Source organism: Papio anubis, unplaced genomic scaffold, assembly GCF_008728515.1.
Source record: "Papio anubis isolate 15944 unplaced genomic scaffold, Panubis1.0 scaffold286, whole genome shotgun sequence".
NCBI classification, from domain to species: domain Eukaryota; kingdom Metazoa; phylum Chordata; class Mammalia; order Primates; family Cercopithecidae; genus Papio; species Papio anubis.
Genome location: NW_022162955.1, coordinates 18,808 through 34,231, shown reverse-complemented (window position 1 = coordinate 34,231; position 15,424 = coordinate 18,808). Strand labels below are relative to the sequence as shown.

The 15,424-nt window shown below is 38.6% G+C and overlaps 1 protein-coding gene across 3 annotated transcripts in view; it reads left to right on the top strand.

Annotated features, from left to right (window-relative positions):
* LOC116268534 (tetratricopeptide repeat protein 39B) overlaps positions 1 to 12,857 on the top strand; it is an 88,130-nt gene extending 75,273 nt beyond the window's left edge. For all 3 annotated transcript variants that reach the window (XM_031661886.1, XM_031661887.1, XM_031661888.1), the window contains exons 18-19: positions 644 to 760; positions 4,579 to 12,857. In XM_031661886.1, the coding sequence (XP_031517746.1) occupies positions 644 to 760; positions 4,579 to 4,669 (208 nt within the window). In that variant the 3' untranslated portion in view covers positions 4,670 to 12,857. The remainder of the gene's footprint in view (positions 1 to 643; positions 761 to 4,578) is intronic.
* Positions 12,858 to 15,424: the final 2,567 nt, after the last annotated feature.

Here is a 15,424-nt window from a genome sequence, read left to right as displayed (position 1 = left end):
GAGGCAGACCACAGGGCTTATTCAGCATCATCCCACATATGTAGAGTCTCACTTTTTCAATTCTAGCTGTTTTCGACACTTGAGGGTTTTTTCTTATGTTCTGGTGAGCTACGCTATGCATTTGAAATGGTGTTAGTCATATATTTTTTTCAGTGCTTCTAGATGTTTTATAACCAGAGAGTTCTCATAATGGTGTTGAAAACAGAAGTGTTGACCATTTCTTTATTGGCCTTTTAAAGCATTATAAGGCTTTAAAATACAAAGGGAGTTGAACCTTAGTTTAAAAATAATACAACTTTCTTATTTCTAAATGGAGTCATTTTCTGAACACATGCATATTCAGAAAGATGATCTTGCCATATCTAGGGTTAATCTTTAAAGATCTGTATGCACTGATTTACCTAAGAGACAGCAATCAACCATCAGTGCTGGGTTTACATTAAGGAATAAAAGATTAATATATGAAAAGAACATTATTTATTGCCATAGTTTAATGAATTCTATAACTATACAATGGCGGCTTTTCTATGATAATAGACTTAGTGCTGCACATATTTTCTGAGGAATGGGAATAATATATGTTTAGAAAAATATGTATTTCTTGTTCTGTTAAGATTTACTTGCTTTTCCTCTGCTCTTTCAGTGAAAAGCTACTGAAGTATGACCACTACCTAGTGCCGTTCACTTTGTTTGAATTGGCATCTTTGTATAAAAGCCAGGGGGAAATTGACAAGGCCATAAAGTTCCTAGAAACTGCAAGGTAAGTGTTGAAGGCAGCTTTTCCTTGATCGTTGTGGAGTCAGAGATATCAATATTGCTATAACAACAGCAGTAACATTATATACTTAAAAATTAATAATGTCAAATTAGTAATAATGCTACTTTTGCTAACATTTATGCTTATGGCTTTTGCTGTAATTGTGCTGTTTCCAACCCCCTTACTGCCTCACCCTGTGACTATTTACAGATATGATTATGGGCATCTATTTGAAAGATTTCTAACTTATTTTATTCTGTATCAGGGGTTGGCCAGCTTTTTGTGTAAATGGCTGGAGAGTAAATATTTTTAGATTTATAGCATAAAGTCTCCATTGCAACTACTCCATTATATCAAAAGAAGTCATAGAAGGTAATATGTAAATAAATGGGTGTGTTTCGATTTGGCCCTTGGGTCCTTGTTTGCCAGCCTTCAGTGTATTCAGCCATACCTATTATTTCCTTGAAGAGCCATTGATCTTGTGAAGCTTGCACATCTTACCCAGACTCTCTCTTTTTTCTGTTTATCATGGCAGTTTCAAAGTATTTTTATCATTCTGGTAGGCAATAGCTTTTAGACCATGGATCACATAGGTAAGGCAGAAACCCTGTGGCCTGTTTGCCTTGAACACTTCCTGCAGTAGAGAAAGAATGCCAGACTAGCTCTAGGTCATAAACAGTGATTTGTTCTCAAATTCAGCAATTATTCACTGAGCACCTATTATGTGTCAGACACTAGTAAAGGCTTTAGAGAGACAACTATAAACCAAGCAGGCATTGTTTCTGCTCTGTTAGCTAGAGGGAGATATTAAATAGACAAGAAAAATATCAGGGCCCGGTGCGGTGGCTCACGCCTTTAATCCCAGCGCTTTGAGAGGCCGAGGTGGGCAGATCACGAGGTCAGGAGATCGAGACCATCCTGGCTAACATGGTGAAACCCTGTCTCTACTAAAAATACAAAAAATTAGCCAGGCATAGTGGCGGGTGCCTGTTGTCCCAGCTACTCAGGAGGCAGAGGCAGGAGAATGGCGTGAACCTGGGAGGCGGAGCTTGCAGTGAGTCAAGATCACGCCACTGCACTCCAGCCTGGGCGACAGAGCGAGACTCCACCTCAAAAAGAAAAAGAAATCAGTGGTATATGTTTGCTGAGATTTGTAATATGATACATGGTGCCTGGGTGTTACTTCAGGATAGATTGATTCTGAAATATTTCCTTGAGGAAATGATATTGTAGCTGAGAGTTGCATAATTAAAGTCAGTCTTGAGATCAGTCATTAGAAGTCAACCAAGTAGGTAGGGAGCACTCCTGACAGAAGTCACAGTTAATGAACATCACGTTGAGGAGGTTGAGCCACTGGGTCAGTGATGATGCTTTTTGCTGTGCTGGGGAATACTTAGAAGAGTATATTTGGGGAGAGAACAAAACATGCTTCTGTTCAGACCATGATTCTTTAAGATGGCTATTAGGTACTCATATTAGGTAGATGGCAAGTTGGCATTCATACTTAGCATGGAGTTCAGTGGTAAGGTCAGGGCTGAATGTAGAGATTTCAGTCAACAGCACAGAGATAGCGGTATTTAAAGTGATAGCACATGATGAAGTCATTTTGTGAATGTTATATAGCTAGAGAAAGAGGTCTAGCACAATGTCTGGGATATGCCATCTTCTTAGACATTAAACGATAAGATTAAGAAGATTAAGAGAGTTAGGAAGACATCTAGGAAAACCAACCAAATAGTGTTTCAAAAAGAGCATGGTCAGTTATGAGGGCAGCAACTAAGAGCTCAAACAAGGTAAGACCAGAGAAGTGGCTGCTGAATTTGGCAGCATGAGGATCGTTGGTGACTTTGACAAGTGAGGTGACAAACAAAATGGAGTCAGCTACTTTAGGCAACTCTGTTAGGATGTTTGCTGTGAATAGAACATCGTAATGGGGCAAAAGCTTTGGGGGCATAGTAGAGCCAAGAAGGGCTTCCTTAAAATATTTATATATAGGTGATAGGAGAGCAAGTTGCTTTTAAAGTTAATTTGTTGGGCGTATGACCAATATTTCAGGTGTTAGATATAGATATCTTCAAATCCAGCTATTGGAAAATTATGGATTATAAATCCTGCTCTTCCAGATATTCATTATTTGAATATACAGTGTACAATAAGGCAACTTCATAATGATAAAAATAAAAGACTAGTAACTCACTGCTATTTTATTTTATTTTATTTTATTTTTGAGACAGAGTCTTACTCTATTGCCCAGGCTGGAGTGCAGTGGCCGGATCTCGGCTCACTGCAAGCTCCGCCTCCCGGGTTCACACCATTCTCCTGCCTCAGCCTCCCGAGTAGCTGGGACTACAGGCGCCCGCCACCTCGCCCGGCTAGTTTTTTTTGTATTTTTTAGTAGAGACGGGGTTTCACCGTGTTAGCCAGGATGGTCTTGATCTCCTGATCTCGTGATCTGCCCGTCTCGGCCTCCGAAAGTGCTGGGATTACAGGCTTGAGCCACTGCGCCTGGCTGTAACTCACTGCTAAAAAGCAATGAAAAGCCTCCACTAACTCAAGACAATACTGATGATTCAAACATAAAGATACTTCCCAGTAATTCCAAGACTGTCATCTGTACTTTCCCTTTATGTATTAGGAGCTTTGCAAAGTTGCCCACATTGATGGCCAGACATTTAGGAAAATACTCAATTCCATCCTTTGTAAACTCCAGTAAGATACTGATTTTAGTTTATGAATAATACATTTACTAACCCTCATCAAGATTACCAGTGAGTAACCCTTACACCTGTTCAAAATGAAGGGCTATAGAAATAAGTGCCACCGTGAAGAAAGCAGTTATAGTTCATCCATGGGCCAAGGCAGTATGTAAAAGGATTTCATTTTTCTGATTCTTAACAATTCTGGTAAAAGGAAGTCAACATAAATGCTCTTAGGCAGGTTTTAAATAATCTTTGGATTTCTATGTCCCCCTTTAAAGACATTGGCCTAATTATTATGTAATTATTGGCCAAACCATTGATATTTACCTGAGAATTGGAATAAGTAATTTTGATGTCATTAAGTAATTCTGCTGCCTTTGTTGCAGTTGTTTCATTTCAGTTTCTTGAGTGATTGATCATGTGATCATGCTAACCATGTTTATATGCATCTACCTTAAAATTTTCCAATTTAGGCCGGGCGCAGTGGCTCACGCCTGTAATCCCAGCACTTTGGGAGGCTGAGGCAGGCAGATCACGAGGTCAGGAGATCGAGACCATCCTGCCTAACACAGTGAAACCCTGTCTCTACTAAAAATACAAAAAAAATTAGCTGGGCATGGTGGCGGGCACCTATAGTCCCAGCTACTTGGGAGGCTGGGGCAGAAGAATGGTGTGAACCCAGGAGGCGGAGCTTGCAGTGAGCCCAGATCGCGCCACTGCACTCCAGCCTGGGCAACAGAGCGATACTCCGTCTCAAAAAAAAAAAAAAAAGAAAAAAAAAGAAAAAAAAAATTTCCAATTTAAAAAAGGAAGTCTAATTATTTAGGACTAGTTCACAAAATTCATTCAGCCCTTCTCACAACCTTCTTGCTATGTTTATGAATGGTTTGGTAATTAAGCAGAACCTTGCTACTCAAAGTATGACCTTTAGATGACCACCAGGAAGCTTCTGGAAATGCAGATTATTGCAGTTCCCCCAAAACCCCCCAACAGAACCAGAATCTGTTACGCATATTAGAGTTTGAAAGTAAATAAGCAGATCACAGAGAGGAATGGGACAGTGGTGGTACCCTGGTATATAAATAAATTTTGACTATGCAATTTTATTGTTATTGTCTTCAGGAACAACTACAAAGATTACTCCTTGGAGTCCAGACTACACTTCAGAATTCAGGCAGCTCTTCACCTTTGGAGAAAACCTTCCTCAGATTGATCAGAACTTGAAGGATGGAATTTTCCCTCAATTAGCATCGGCAATCTGCTATAGATTCAACCTTATGTTAAAGTGGAAAAGTGATATTGTGAATAAGAGACAAAAAACTAATTTTATTGTCAATATTTTCTATCATCTGAGAGATTTGCTGTTGGTCTACATAATTTTTTTTCCTATGGAATGGCATTCTATATTATCTAGACAATTCTTATATTTTGCCTCCCCCCAAAAAATTTCATATTAGATTTGAATTGGGGGGTGAAGAAGTCTTTTGAAAGACTTGCAGATGCAATAGTCTAATTAGATTATTTATTTTTTTAATGTGGAAATTGATATTGTTTAGCAAATAGCTTACAAGTTGAGCCAATTTTAGATTTGTGGGTAGTTAAACTTTTGAGATATTTTGTTGCCTAGTATTTAAATTTCAGAAGATAAATAAATATCACTTACATTTAAAATAACTTAGCAGTGACCTTCAGAAGACTTCTGAAAAAGACAGTCTGAGAACATGAACACGGATGGGATGTAATGTACTTCGTGGGTTGAAGAGACCCGTGTCTATAAAGGATGATCCAGTATTCAGTTAATGGTTTTTTACTCTGATTAAAGGTGGTGACATTTTGGAGAGACTGATTTTGAATGTACTTAAGTCTATTATAATAACAAAATTCAAAAACCCCTGTGTATCTAATGGGAAGAAAGTGTCATATTTTAGGAATTTTTCTTAACCTTAGCAATGAGAGCCTGAAATACATACATAGATTATTTTTCTTCTAGGAAGTAAAGTTCCTGCTGCTTTAAATGATATGTAAAATATCAATAATTTTTACACTAAAGATGTTGGTAAGACCTAGTTTTCTAACCTCTCCAGCACTGTGACGTTTCCTTGTAGATATCTGGACCTTGCTTAGTCCCTTAGTTGGGAAACAGAATCAGGGCATGGAGCAGAAGAGAACTTGACACCCCGTATGGTCCTGATTCTGCTACCCGTTAGCGGTGAGTGAGGGGACCTTTAGGGAGTCTGCCGCGCCCTGTGTGTCACCATATTTTCTTCTTCTGTGAAATCTGGATTAAAGAACAGATGACTTTTCAAGGTCTCTTTCAGTTTTGTAACTGTGAGTCTATGTATTAGGTATTTATTTTCAACAAATGACTTTAAAATGTTGCATGCAAACCATTCCCACTTGGAGTGTTTTATTTTTCAGTCATCACCATTGTCCCCCATTCCCCACACGTATGTGTTGTGGCATCCAGAGTGAGGAAAGACAGTTCATGAGTCGATGAATCTGGGCCTTATTTCTGTTTCCATTTTGAGGAGTAACTTGTCACAGAAGCCTCTGCAGTTGAACAGAAGGAGCCACATATTGGGAGTCAGGAGTTCATCTCTGTGGGTTAATAGTTCCATGACACGGAGTAAGTAGCTCAGCTTTTCGTGGTTCAGTTGCCCCAGTGTGGATAGCGGCATAGTGTTTGGTACTTGTGAAGGCTTAATTAGATAAAACATGTGATAGCTTTTTGTTAACTGTAAAAGGCTATACAAAAGTATGAGTTATTATAATAATTATGGTTTTTTATGCCCAGATTACAGTATCGGCACAAAAGTATTGGCTGATATTGTGGTCTGTGTTGTAAAATGAAAGAAGCGTAGAAATTCAAATACTTTTCTGTGTATTCATGTGTTTGATGTTGACAGTAGGCTACCCAGGTTAGATGAACTTGCTCCTGCCGTTCCCTGCCACATGGACCTGTATCAAGTAGTTTCCCGGCCACATGGACATGTATCAAGCAGTGTGTGGCTTGTTTTCTTCAAGGTACCAATTCTTGACCGACACTGAGGATGTGTATCCAATGAAAGATGATTAATAGAACTCAAGTCAGAGTACCACCCCTTCAGATACTATGGTGGTAGATATCAATGTGTTATTAATAATACAACTTTAGGTACAGACAAAATAGAAAATAAAATTAACTGTCATTATAATTAGTAGTGGAAAATACATTAAAAATTATTTGTGTATAGCTTTGGAAAAAGTTTATAAAGTTCTTAGAAGAGCTTTGGTAACATTATTTTTGAAAGCAGACACCTACATTGTGACTGTGGGTATACTGAGCATATATTCTTACATTGTTACTGGGAGAAGCTGCAAGTCAGTGCTGCAAGTCAGTAAAAAAAATTCTCTTGGGTATAAAATGAAAGAATTTTAAGCTTAGAGTGGCCATTTTTATTTTAACTCTGCATTACTAAAAAATATAAAAGAAATTCATCTCCATATAAAAATCTTTTTTGTTATTTATATTTTGTTTTATCTTTATTTCCTATTCTTTATGGAGAGTATATCCAGTGGATCTTTTAGTACTGTAATATCAAAATGCTACAAATATTTGTGTTTCCTGCTATGTTCAAGATATTGTAGTAACACCAACTTCTTGTGGCATCAGCTAATACTGCATTTTGGAGTTATTAGGGTGTTCTGTGAAGAATGAATACTGGAGTGACAGTTTTATCTAGTTTTTTGAGGGGCATTTATGATGGGGTTGGGTTGCCCATTGTGTCTGACAGTGCAATTCCTGTACTTCCTGGCATAATTGCCTTTTTTTTTTTCCCTTAACGGAGAGGCAGGGTTCTGATTGGTGCTGTATAAATTTAAGTAACATTGTGCTTTGTAGGAATGGTGACGAGGAAGGCGTGATTTCCCCTTGACAATGAATGAAAGGTGAACTGCATCAGCTCTTATCTGGACATATATGTTAATGTTTTCTGTGCTCCTTGATACAAGAAGTTTCCAAGTTATATAAGAAAATTAAGTCCATTGATCCTGTCTTTGTCCTCAGAAGGCAGAGATGAGACAAGTGGATAAAAGCTGTAGGAAGCTGAATTCCAGATTAATCAGTGCCAAGGAAGATTTTTCATTATCGGAAAACCCAACAGTCTAAAATCAATGACCAGTTCTTCTGCAAAGGGGTGAGTTTAAGCAGGGCTAATGTGACTGCCATTTCTGCCTGTCCTAGAAGCTTAGACTAGTTGAACTTTGAGGTCATTCTATGATTCTTCTATTAGGGCTTCAAATCAGTATCGAGTGTGTGAAGAAAAAGTGCTCCTCCCACTATTTCAAATAAAAGTGAATGTTTTCTCTTTCAAAGCTACTATTAGAGGTAGTTGTGATAGACACTAACAATCCCTGGTGTTAATACTTATGATTCCACTCCTTTATTTTATTTTATTTTATTTTAATTTTAATTTTATTTTATTTTGATGGAGTCTCGCTCTGTCACCCAGGCTGGAGTACAGTGGCACAATCTCAGCTTACTGCAAACTCCACCTCCCGAGTTCAGGCCATTCTCCTGCCCAGCCTGTAGCTTTGCTTAGCCAGGATGGCCTCGATCTCCTGACTTCATGATCCACTCCTTTTTAAAGTGAGTCTAGTCCGTCGATCTTCATAAATAGAAGGGTTTTTCCCCCAGCTTGGACATTAAAAATAATTTTTAAAAAGGTCTTTGTGGCCAACTGGAAAATCTTCTGGAATTATCTAATGCTTCATTCATTTTCCCCCCCTGTATTTCTGCTTTTTTTTTTTTCTCCTATTTGTATTCTCCATATTTAGAAATCTGAAATTCAAATACATTTAGTTAAAATAAGTTAATGAAGACTCCAGTGATGTTTTAATACCCTAAGATTTTGTGATTCCTCGGGCCTGGAATGGATCTTAGAAAATTACCTCGTCCTCATGAGCCTGTAAGCCGTATTGTTTTCCCTCAGCCTTGCTCTGTCCAGTACAGTAGCCCCTTGCCACACATGGCTGCGGAGCACCCGGAATGGCTTACAGCCCATGTGGGAATGGTGCTGAATGCTAACAGAGCATTCATTCATACGTGCTGCACTTCTTAAAGGCCTCCCAATAGCCTGCTTTCGGGAATTCTGGCTTTTACTTGCTGTCTACTATGATCACCTGATTTGTGCTTCACATACATATCTGTGAAGTTTGCTTTTTCTATTTAAGTGCCCTTATACTTTCATTTCATCATGTTTGTCTGCAGATAATCAATGTCATTGGCATATTTGAACATTATTCTGCCCTCCCTCCGCCAAACTCCTTATGTACTAGAATAAGAAATTTTATTTTTGAAATTATGATTTTAATTTGATTTTACAGACATTCTTTACTTTTTTACAAAGTACAGTTGTTAGAGTCATAGAAGAGTGATTCACATCTTTGAGAAGATAGATTTCATGATTAATATTTTTTTTTGAGACAGAGTTTCGCTCTTGTTGCCCAGGCTGGAGTGCAATTGTGCGATCTCGGCTCACTGCAGCCTCCGCCTTCTGGGTTCAAGCAATTCTCCTGCCCCAGCCTCCCAAGTAGCTGGGATTACAGGCATGTGCCACCATGCCTAGCTAATTTTGTATATTTAGTAGAGATGGTGTTTCTCCATGTTGGTCAGTCTGGTCTCGAATTCCCGACTTCAGGTGATCTGCCCGCCTCGGCCTCCCAAAGTGCTGGGATTACAGGTATGAGCCACCGTGCCTGGCCCAATATTTTCTAAGATAAAATTATTCTGAGAAATCTAGTGAAACCTTTTCAATTGCTTTGTTATTAATGTTTCAACATTGACTCTGTCAACTAGGCCAATATTACTATTTAAAGGTTTTTAGAGGCTGGCCATGGTGACTCATGCCTGTAATCCCAACACTTGGGAAGCCAAAGTGGGAGGATCACTTGGGACCAGGGGTTTGACGCCAACCTGGGCAATATAGTGAGACCCTGTCTTTACCAAAAGAAAAAAAAATTAGCTGTGCGTGATGGAGTACACTAGTAGTACTAGCTACTGGGGAAACTTAGGTGGGATAATCACTTGAGCCCAGGAGTTTGAGGCTACAGTGAGCTAAGATCATGCCACTGCACTCCAACCCAGGTGACAGAGTGAGACCCTATCTCAAAAAGAAGAAAAAAGGAAAAAAAAAAAAAATATATATATATATATAAAAAATAAAGATTTGTAGATACATGTTACCCACTTAGAGAATAATTTATTTTTGAATGTGTATGATACCTAAGTGATATGCATATATATAATTAAGACATTTTTAATCTCTTTAGATATTTCTTCATAAGATACATGTATCTATAGATAGCTATATACAGAACAACTTACAAATAATAAATAGACATTGTTTTATACAGTTCTTTCCAAAGAAATGCAGGATTTTTCTCCAAATCCTCCCTCCCCGAGTCCAGTTACTTACATATTTTTGTCTTTAAGTGTTAGATTACTTGTTTCTGCTGCCTACTGTTGTTAGTTTTGTCTTTTATACATTTGCTGTTAGATTTAGTTACTTTGAAATGTTGAACTTGAAATGTAATGAAAAGGGCACATGAGAATTCATCATCAGGGAAGATACCTTTTATGTTGAACAGTTGCTATCTGATCTTGACAGACTGTCCTCTTAGAGGACTGTTGAAGTCCATTCTAGTCATTTTGTAACTTAACTGCAGAAAGAAATGATGCAAGGACTGTTTAGTGGACTGAGATGGCTGAGCAGGTTCTTGGCCTGAATTATTGAGAGGAGATAGGTGGATCTAGCTTGAGAGGAAGTCTATGCCCCATTCCCTTCTGCATACAATGTACCCATGACATGTGTTTAGCATAGTAATACTGTAACAGGACATTGCATGGAGAAATCAAAGCAGCTGGCTTACTGTATTTAACTAAAAAGAATGCCTACAGATTGGATATTTAATAGGGAAAATCAGGGCACTTTAATAACAAATTTCATTATGTAAAACTTGTTGAATATTAACATACGATACACCTTGTATGTTAATGCTATAGTTTTTAGAAACACTAATTTAAACAACAAATTTAAGAGATGCTGGCATATCCCAGTGACACCTTCAGTTTTATTGCTGATTAATATTTTCTAGTAAATTAGTTTTAATTATTGGTAGTCTGTTGGGCACCATTTGTGAAAGAAATAAATTGGTCTCAGTGTAGCAGACTTATAGCCAAAAACTTTGAAAAAAGAATGAGTATAAGAAAGAATATTACTTATTTCATTTTTAAAGGAATTGTATTATTGTGAAGTGCTGCATGGTTGATATAGTTTGGTTGTGTGTCTACTCAAATCTCTTATTGAATTGTAGTTCCCATAATCCCCATGTGTCCTGGGAGGGACCCAGCGGGAGGTGACTGAATCATGGGAGCAGTTTCCCCCATGCTGTTCTCATGATAGTGAGTTCTCACAAGATTTGATGGTTTTATAAGGGGCTTTACCCCCTTTGCTCAGCACTTCTCTTTCCTACCACCCTGTGAAGAAGAAGGTGCCTTTCTTCTGCTTTGCCTTCCATCATTATTGTAAGTTTCCTGAGGCCTTCCCAGCCGTGCAGGATTGTGAGTCAGTTATACCTGTTTTTTAAATAAACTATCCAGTCTCAGATATTTCTTCATAACAGTGTGAGAATGGACGAATACAATGGTCTTACTCAATTTGAAGGTATGACGCTCTTTGCCTTGGAAATCATGTAGACATTTTAAGTCATTCCTATTTTTAATGTAGACAAACGTCCAGGTAGCAATTTTGGGGATAATAAATGAGTTCAGCTTTTTTTTTTTTTTTTTTCCTTGAGACAGAGTTCACTCTTGTTACCAAGGCTGGAGTTTAATGGCATGATCTTGGCTCACTGCAACCTCTGCTTCCTGGGTTCAAGCAATTCTCCTGTCTCAGCCTCCCAAGTAGCTGGGATTACAGGCATGTGCCACCACACCTGGCTAATTTTTGTATTTTTAGTAGAGACAGGGTTTCTCCGTGTTGGTCAGGCTGGTCTCGAATTCCTGACCTCAGGTGATCCACCTGCCTCAGCCTCCCAAAGTGCTGGGATTACAGGCGTGAGCCATCATGCCTGGCCAAGTTCAGCTTTTATTCACATTTTTTCCCCAAAGTGATGTATTTTTGAAAGTAGACAGTTACTTTCTATAGAGTGATTTGTTTTTTCTTTAAGAAAATAATTTACATAAACAGATTATGGTAAACATTTTGAATCTTAGGCTGTTGGTTAAATTTAATGGCTTATGCACTCTTGAGTTCTCTTTATTAATATTTGCAGAAGGAGAACATAATGTGTTTCACTGATATGTATGGTCCAGAAAAATTACTTAATTCTCAAAAATATGTTGCATTCTCATATTGTGTTAGGGAAAATTCCGTAAGTAGTCTGTTTTTTTTTTTTTTTTCTTTTGCTGACTGTTGACATCCAAACACCTGAATGAAAACTGACTCATTTATGTATTGGTGTCTAAAAATATTGATTTGCAGATGTTCATAGAACACTTGCATTTTTTGATTCAAGTTGCTAAATCAAATGTAAAGGCAAATATGTATATTTAATAAGTGAGAAGTATTTTCTTATTACTGAAATTTATTCTCAAAGCAAATGTATTTTGTAGATGTTTCATTTGGGAGATTTTGCTTTGCCTTAAAACATACAAAATAAATCTGTCTTGTGGTCTGCCCACCTAAAAACCTCTGTTAACTTCACATGTAGAAGGAGTTCAGAATTCTTTGATAATGTGTGGATTTCACTTTCATTTGTATTAAACAAAAATAAAATTAGAGGCCATAGCACTTTGTAAAGTAATGTGAAGTTTCTCGTTGAATCATCAAAGCTACCTGTATGTACTTTATAATTTAATGTTCTGTTAGTAAAAATTGTCAGCATTTTATCTTTTTCTCTTCTCATTACATTTTAGTCTCCTATCTTTCCCATTCTCAGCGGTCACAGTTTTGCAGAGCAAAACATTTTTAGAAACTGAAGATGTGCGAGTTCTATATAAAATGAATGTGTTAGTAACATCCATCTGCTGATCAAGTAGGCATTGGATCTGGTACTAGAAAGTGAAATTGATTGTAGCTATCAAAGCATTTTATCAATGTAAGTCAAGAAAAAAGAAGAAAACTGTGAACCTCTGATATTTTTAACATGAGAACTGTTCCCAATGAGTATTCTCTTGCTGATTTTGTGTTAATGTTATCATCTTTGATTTTTAAGCTAATGCTAATATAAAATCTAAAATTTCAACATGATGACAACAGTTCCTGTAGCCCAGTTTTACCATTGGGACGTTTTTGAAAACAGATGTCTTCTTAGAAATTGTATTTTTAAGTGCAAATAAATCATCCCGACTTGAAAGTCAACACATTTTATTTTTCATTTCGTAGTATTACAGAATACGCTGCATTTAGATACAGGTTTAATTTGCCAGATTTCCTCAGAATTCTATATTTTCATATTGCTACAACTGGTTTACTTAACATGCAATGGAATTGTTATTTAAATAAATTATGCTTGATGGAATTGCAGTCTTATTCTGGTTGGTCTTCATGTAGAAGCAGTACACGACATCTGTTTTGCTGGTCTTTAATTGTCAATGTGATATGAACTTGAATTTTTGTTTCTTGGTAAGCCTTTTTTTTTTTTTTTTAAATCATAACATACAGGTATGAAGGCCCTTCTCTGTACCGAGTTCTTGGCCAAGTCCTGGGCATGAAGAGATAAATGGGATGGTACAGTTGTCTCAAGGAAGGATGGCCTTTTCTATCATCTTTTTGTAATTTATTTAATAGCTCAAAGATTAGCTGCTGACATGTTCAGTTTAAGGAGGAATCTTCAGCATTCAGGGTATAGCGTAGTGGAAGAAGCAGTAGCCTCTGGGAATCAGGAGATCTATGTTTGAGGCTGGTTTTGGCTAGATTGTGGCCTATGTTCCCCCTCCCTAGCCATTAACTTCTCTGAACTTTGCCTAACCCAGCTGTAAAATGGGGACCATTCCACTACCTAATTCAGCTCTAAGGAGGATCAGAGGAGGGGGTATGCAAGACCACAAAGGGCTAATCCAACATTAAATTCTTCCCCTCCTCCCCTATGTGAGTTCGGGCGAACCGATGTCCATCACAAACCAGTCGTTTCTGTCAGTGGTTGGGTTTTCATGACGCGATTCAATAATCGAGGTTCTTTCAGTCTTGTGGCTCTGCTGTCTTCCCATATCTGCTAAGGTCACTGTGGTCTTTTGCATCAAGCTATTGAAGGGGACAAAGCATGGAGGGGTGTGTGAGGAAGGTGGTACATATCTGTTTAAGTTCCATTAGCTAGAACTCAGTCACTGCTTTACCTCATGACAAAATAGGCAGAGAAATGTAGTCTAGCCATGGGCTCAGAAAAAAGAGGCAATGCATATGGTGAACAGGTAGCTTGTCTCTGCCATGTTCCCACTTGGGCTGGGTCCACTATGATTCTCCCAGTGTGTCCTATGCTTTCCTGCTTGTCTTTCCTTTGTTCTTTGGCATGAGGAGCTTGATAGATTTATGAATGCATCAGTTACAACTTGGTGTAATCAACTTGAGCTTGTTTAAAAACAAAAACTTGAACAGCCATCTAGTAATGGATAAAGGGTGCCTGTGGAATTCAGGGGCAAGAATGTGGGAAATACTCAGGAAGTATTTAAATTCGGAATAGAAAAGCTTTGGAGACTTGGAGAGTATTTCTTCTGTCTCTCCTGTGCTTCCTGAAGAGACTTGATGGGAGGAATATATCCACAACAGCAAAGGCTTATCTTCCTCTCATGCTCCATCATCTATTTCAGGCCAGTGAGGGACCAACTCCACATTATCCTCACACAGGGCCCTGGATTGCCAGAGACTCCACTATCTGGAATGGAAAGAGGAAGGAGGCATAGTGTATATAAAATGGTCTTGTTGTAGGACTTTCTCCTTAGTTCTGTTAAAAGCTGGGTTCTTGTTACACTACCCTGAAAGATTAGGCTCGCAGACACTTTGAAGGGTGAGATGTCAGGGTTTATTAGGTGAAAAGGTTAAAAAAAAAAAGGGAAACAGGGACTCTAAGCAAAGCAAGAGTCCTGCTAGTAGGCTTCCCTCCTCACAGATTGAATCCCACATTCTACCCTGGAACAGGAGAGGCCAGGCTCCTCCCCACTGCAAATGGCCTGAACTTCCTGAGGCTTCACCCCAGTGCATACTCCTCCCAGTGCCCAGGCTGGTTAGAGGTTCTCCAGTGACCCCTTTTTACTGGCTGTCTTAGTCTTACAGCTTCCACCTAGAAGTGACTTATATTTCATGTCCAAAGCAAATCACACAGCTTTACCTAACTTCAACTGTGCAGGAAAGTACAATCCTAGTGTGTCTGGAAGAAGCACCAGAAGTAGATGGTGAATAGCACAAATGACTATCTTTCTGGTTGCCAGATATCTGATTCACTCTTTTTCCTGCAAACAAAATACACTCACTTCTGCACCAAGGAATATAACAACAACAACAAAAAATTCCTTCTGGGGCTGTGCGCAGTGGCTCACGCCCGTAATCCCAGTGCTTTGGGAGGTTGAGGTGGGCAGATTGCCTGAGGTCAGCAGTTCGAGACCAGCCTGGCCAACGTGGTGAAATGCTGTCTCTACTAAAAATACAAAAATTCGCTGGGCATGGTTTCAGGCACCTGTAATCCTAGCTACTCGGGAAGCTGAGGCAGGAGAATCGCTTGAACCCAGGAGGCGGAGGTTGCAGTGAGCCAAGATCGCACCATTGCACTCCAGCCTGGGCGACAGTGAGACTCTGTCTCGGGGGGGAAACAAAATCCCTTCTGGTTGTGACATCTCTGTGACATGCCTTCTTGTCTTATTTTGAATCCAAATGTGGCTGCAATTGATCTGGACACCGTGAACTAAACAGTTATTTGCCCTCAACACACAATGTAC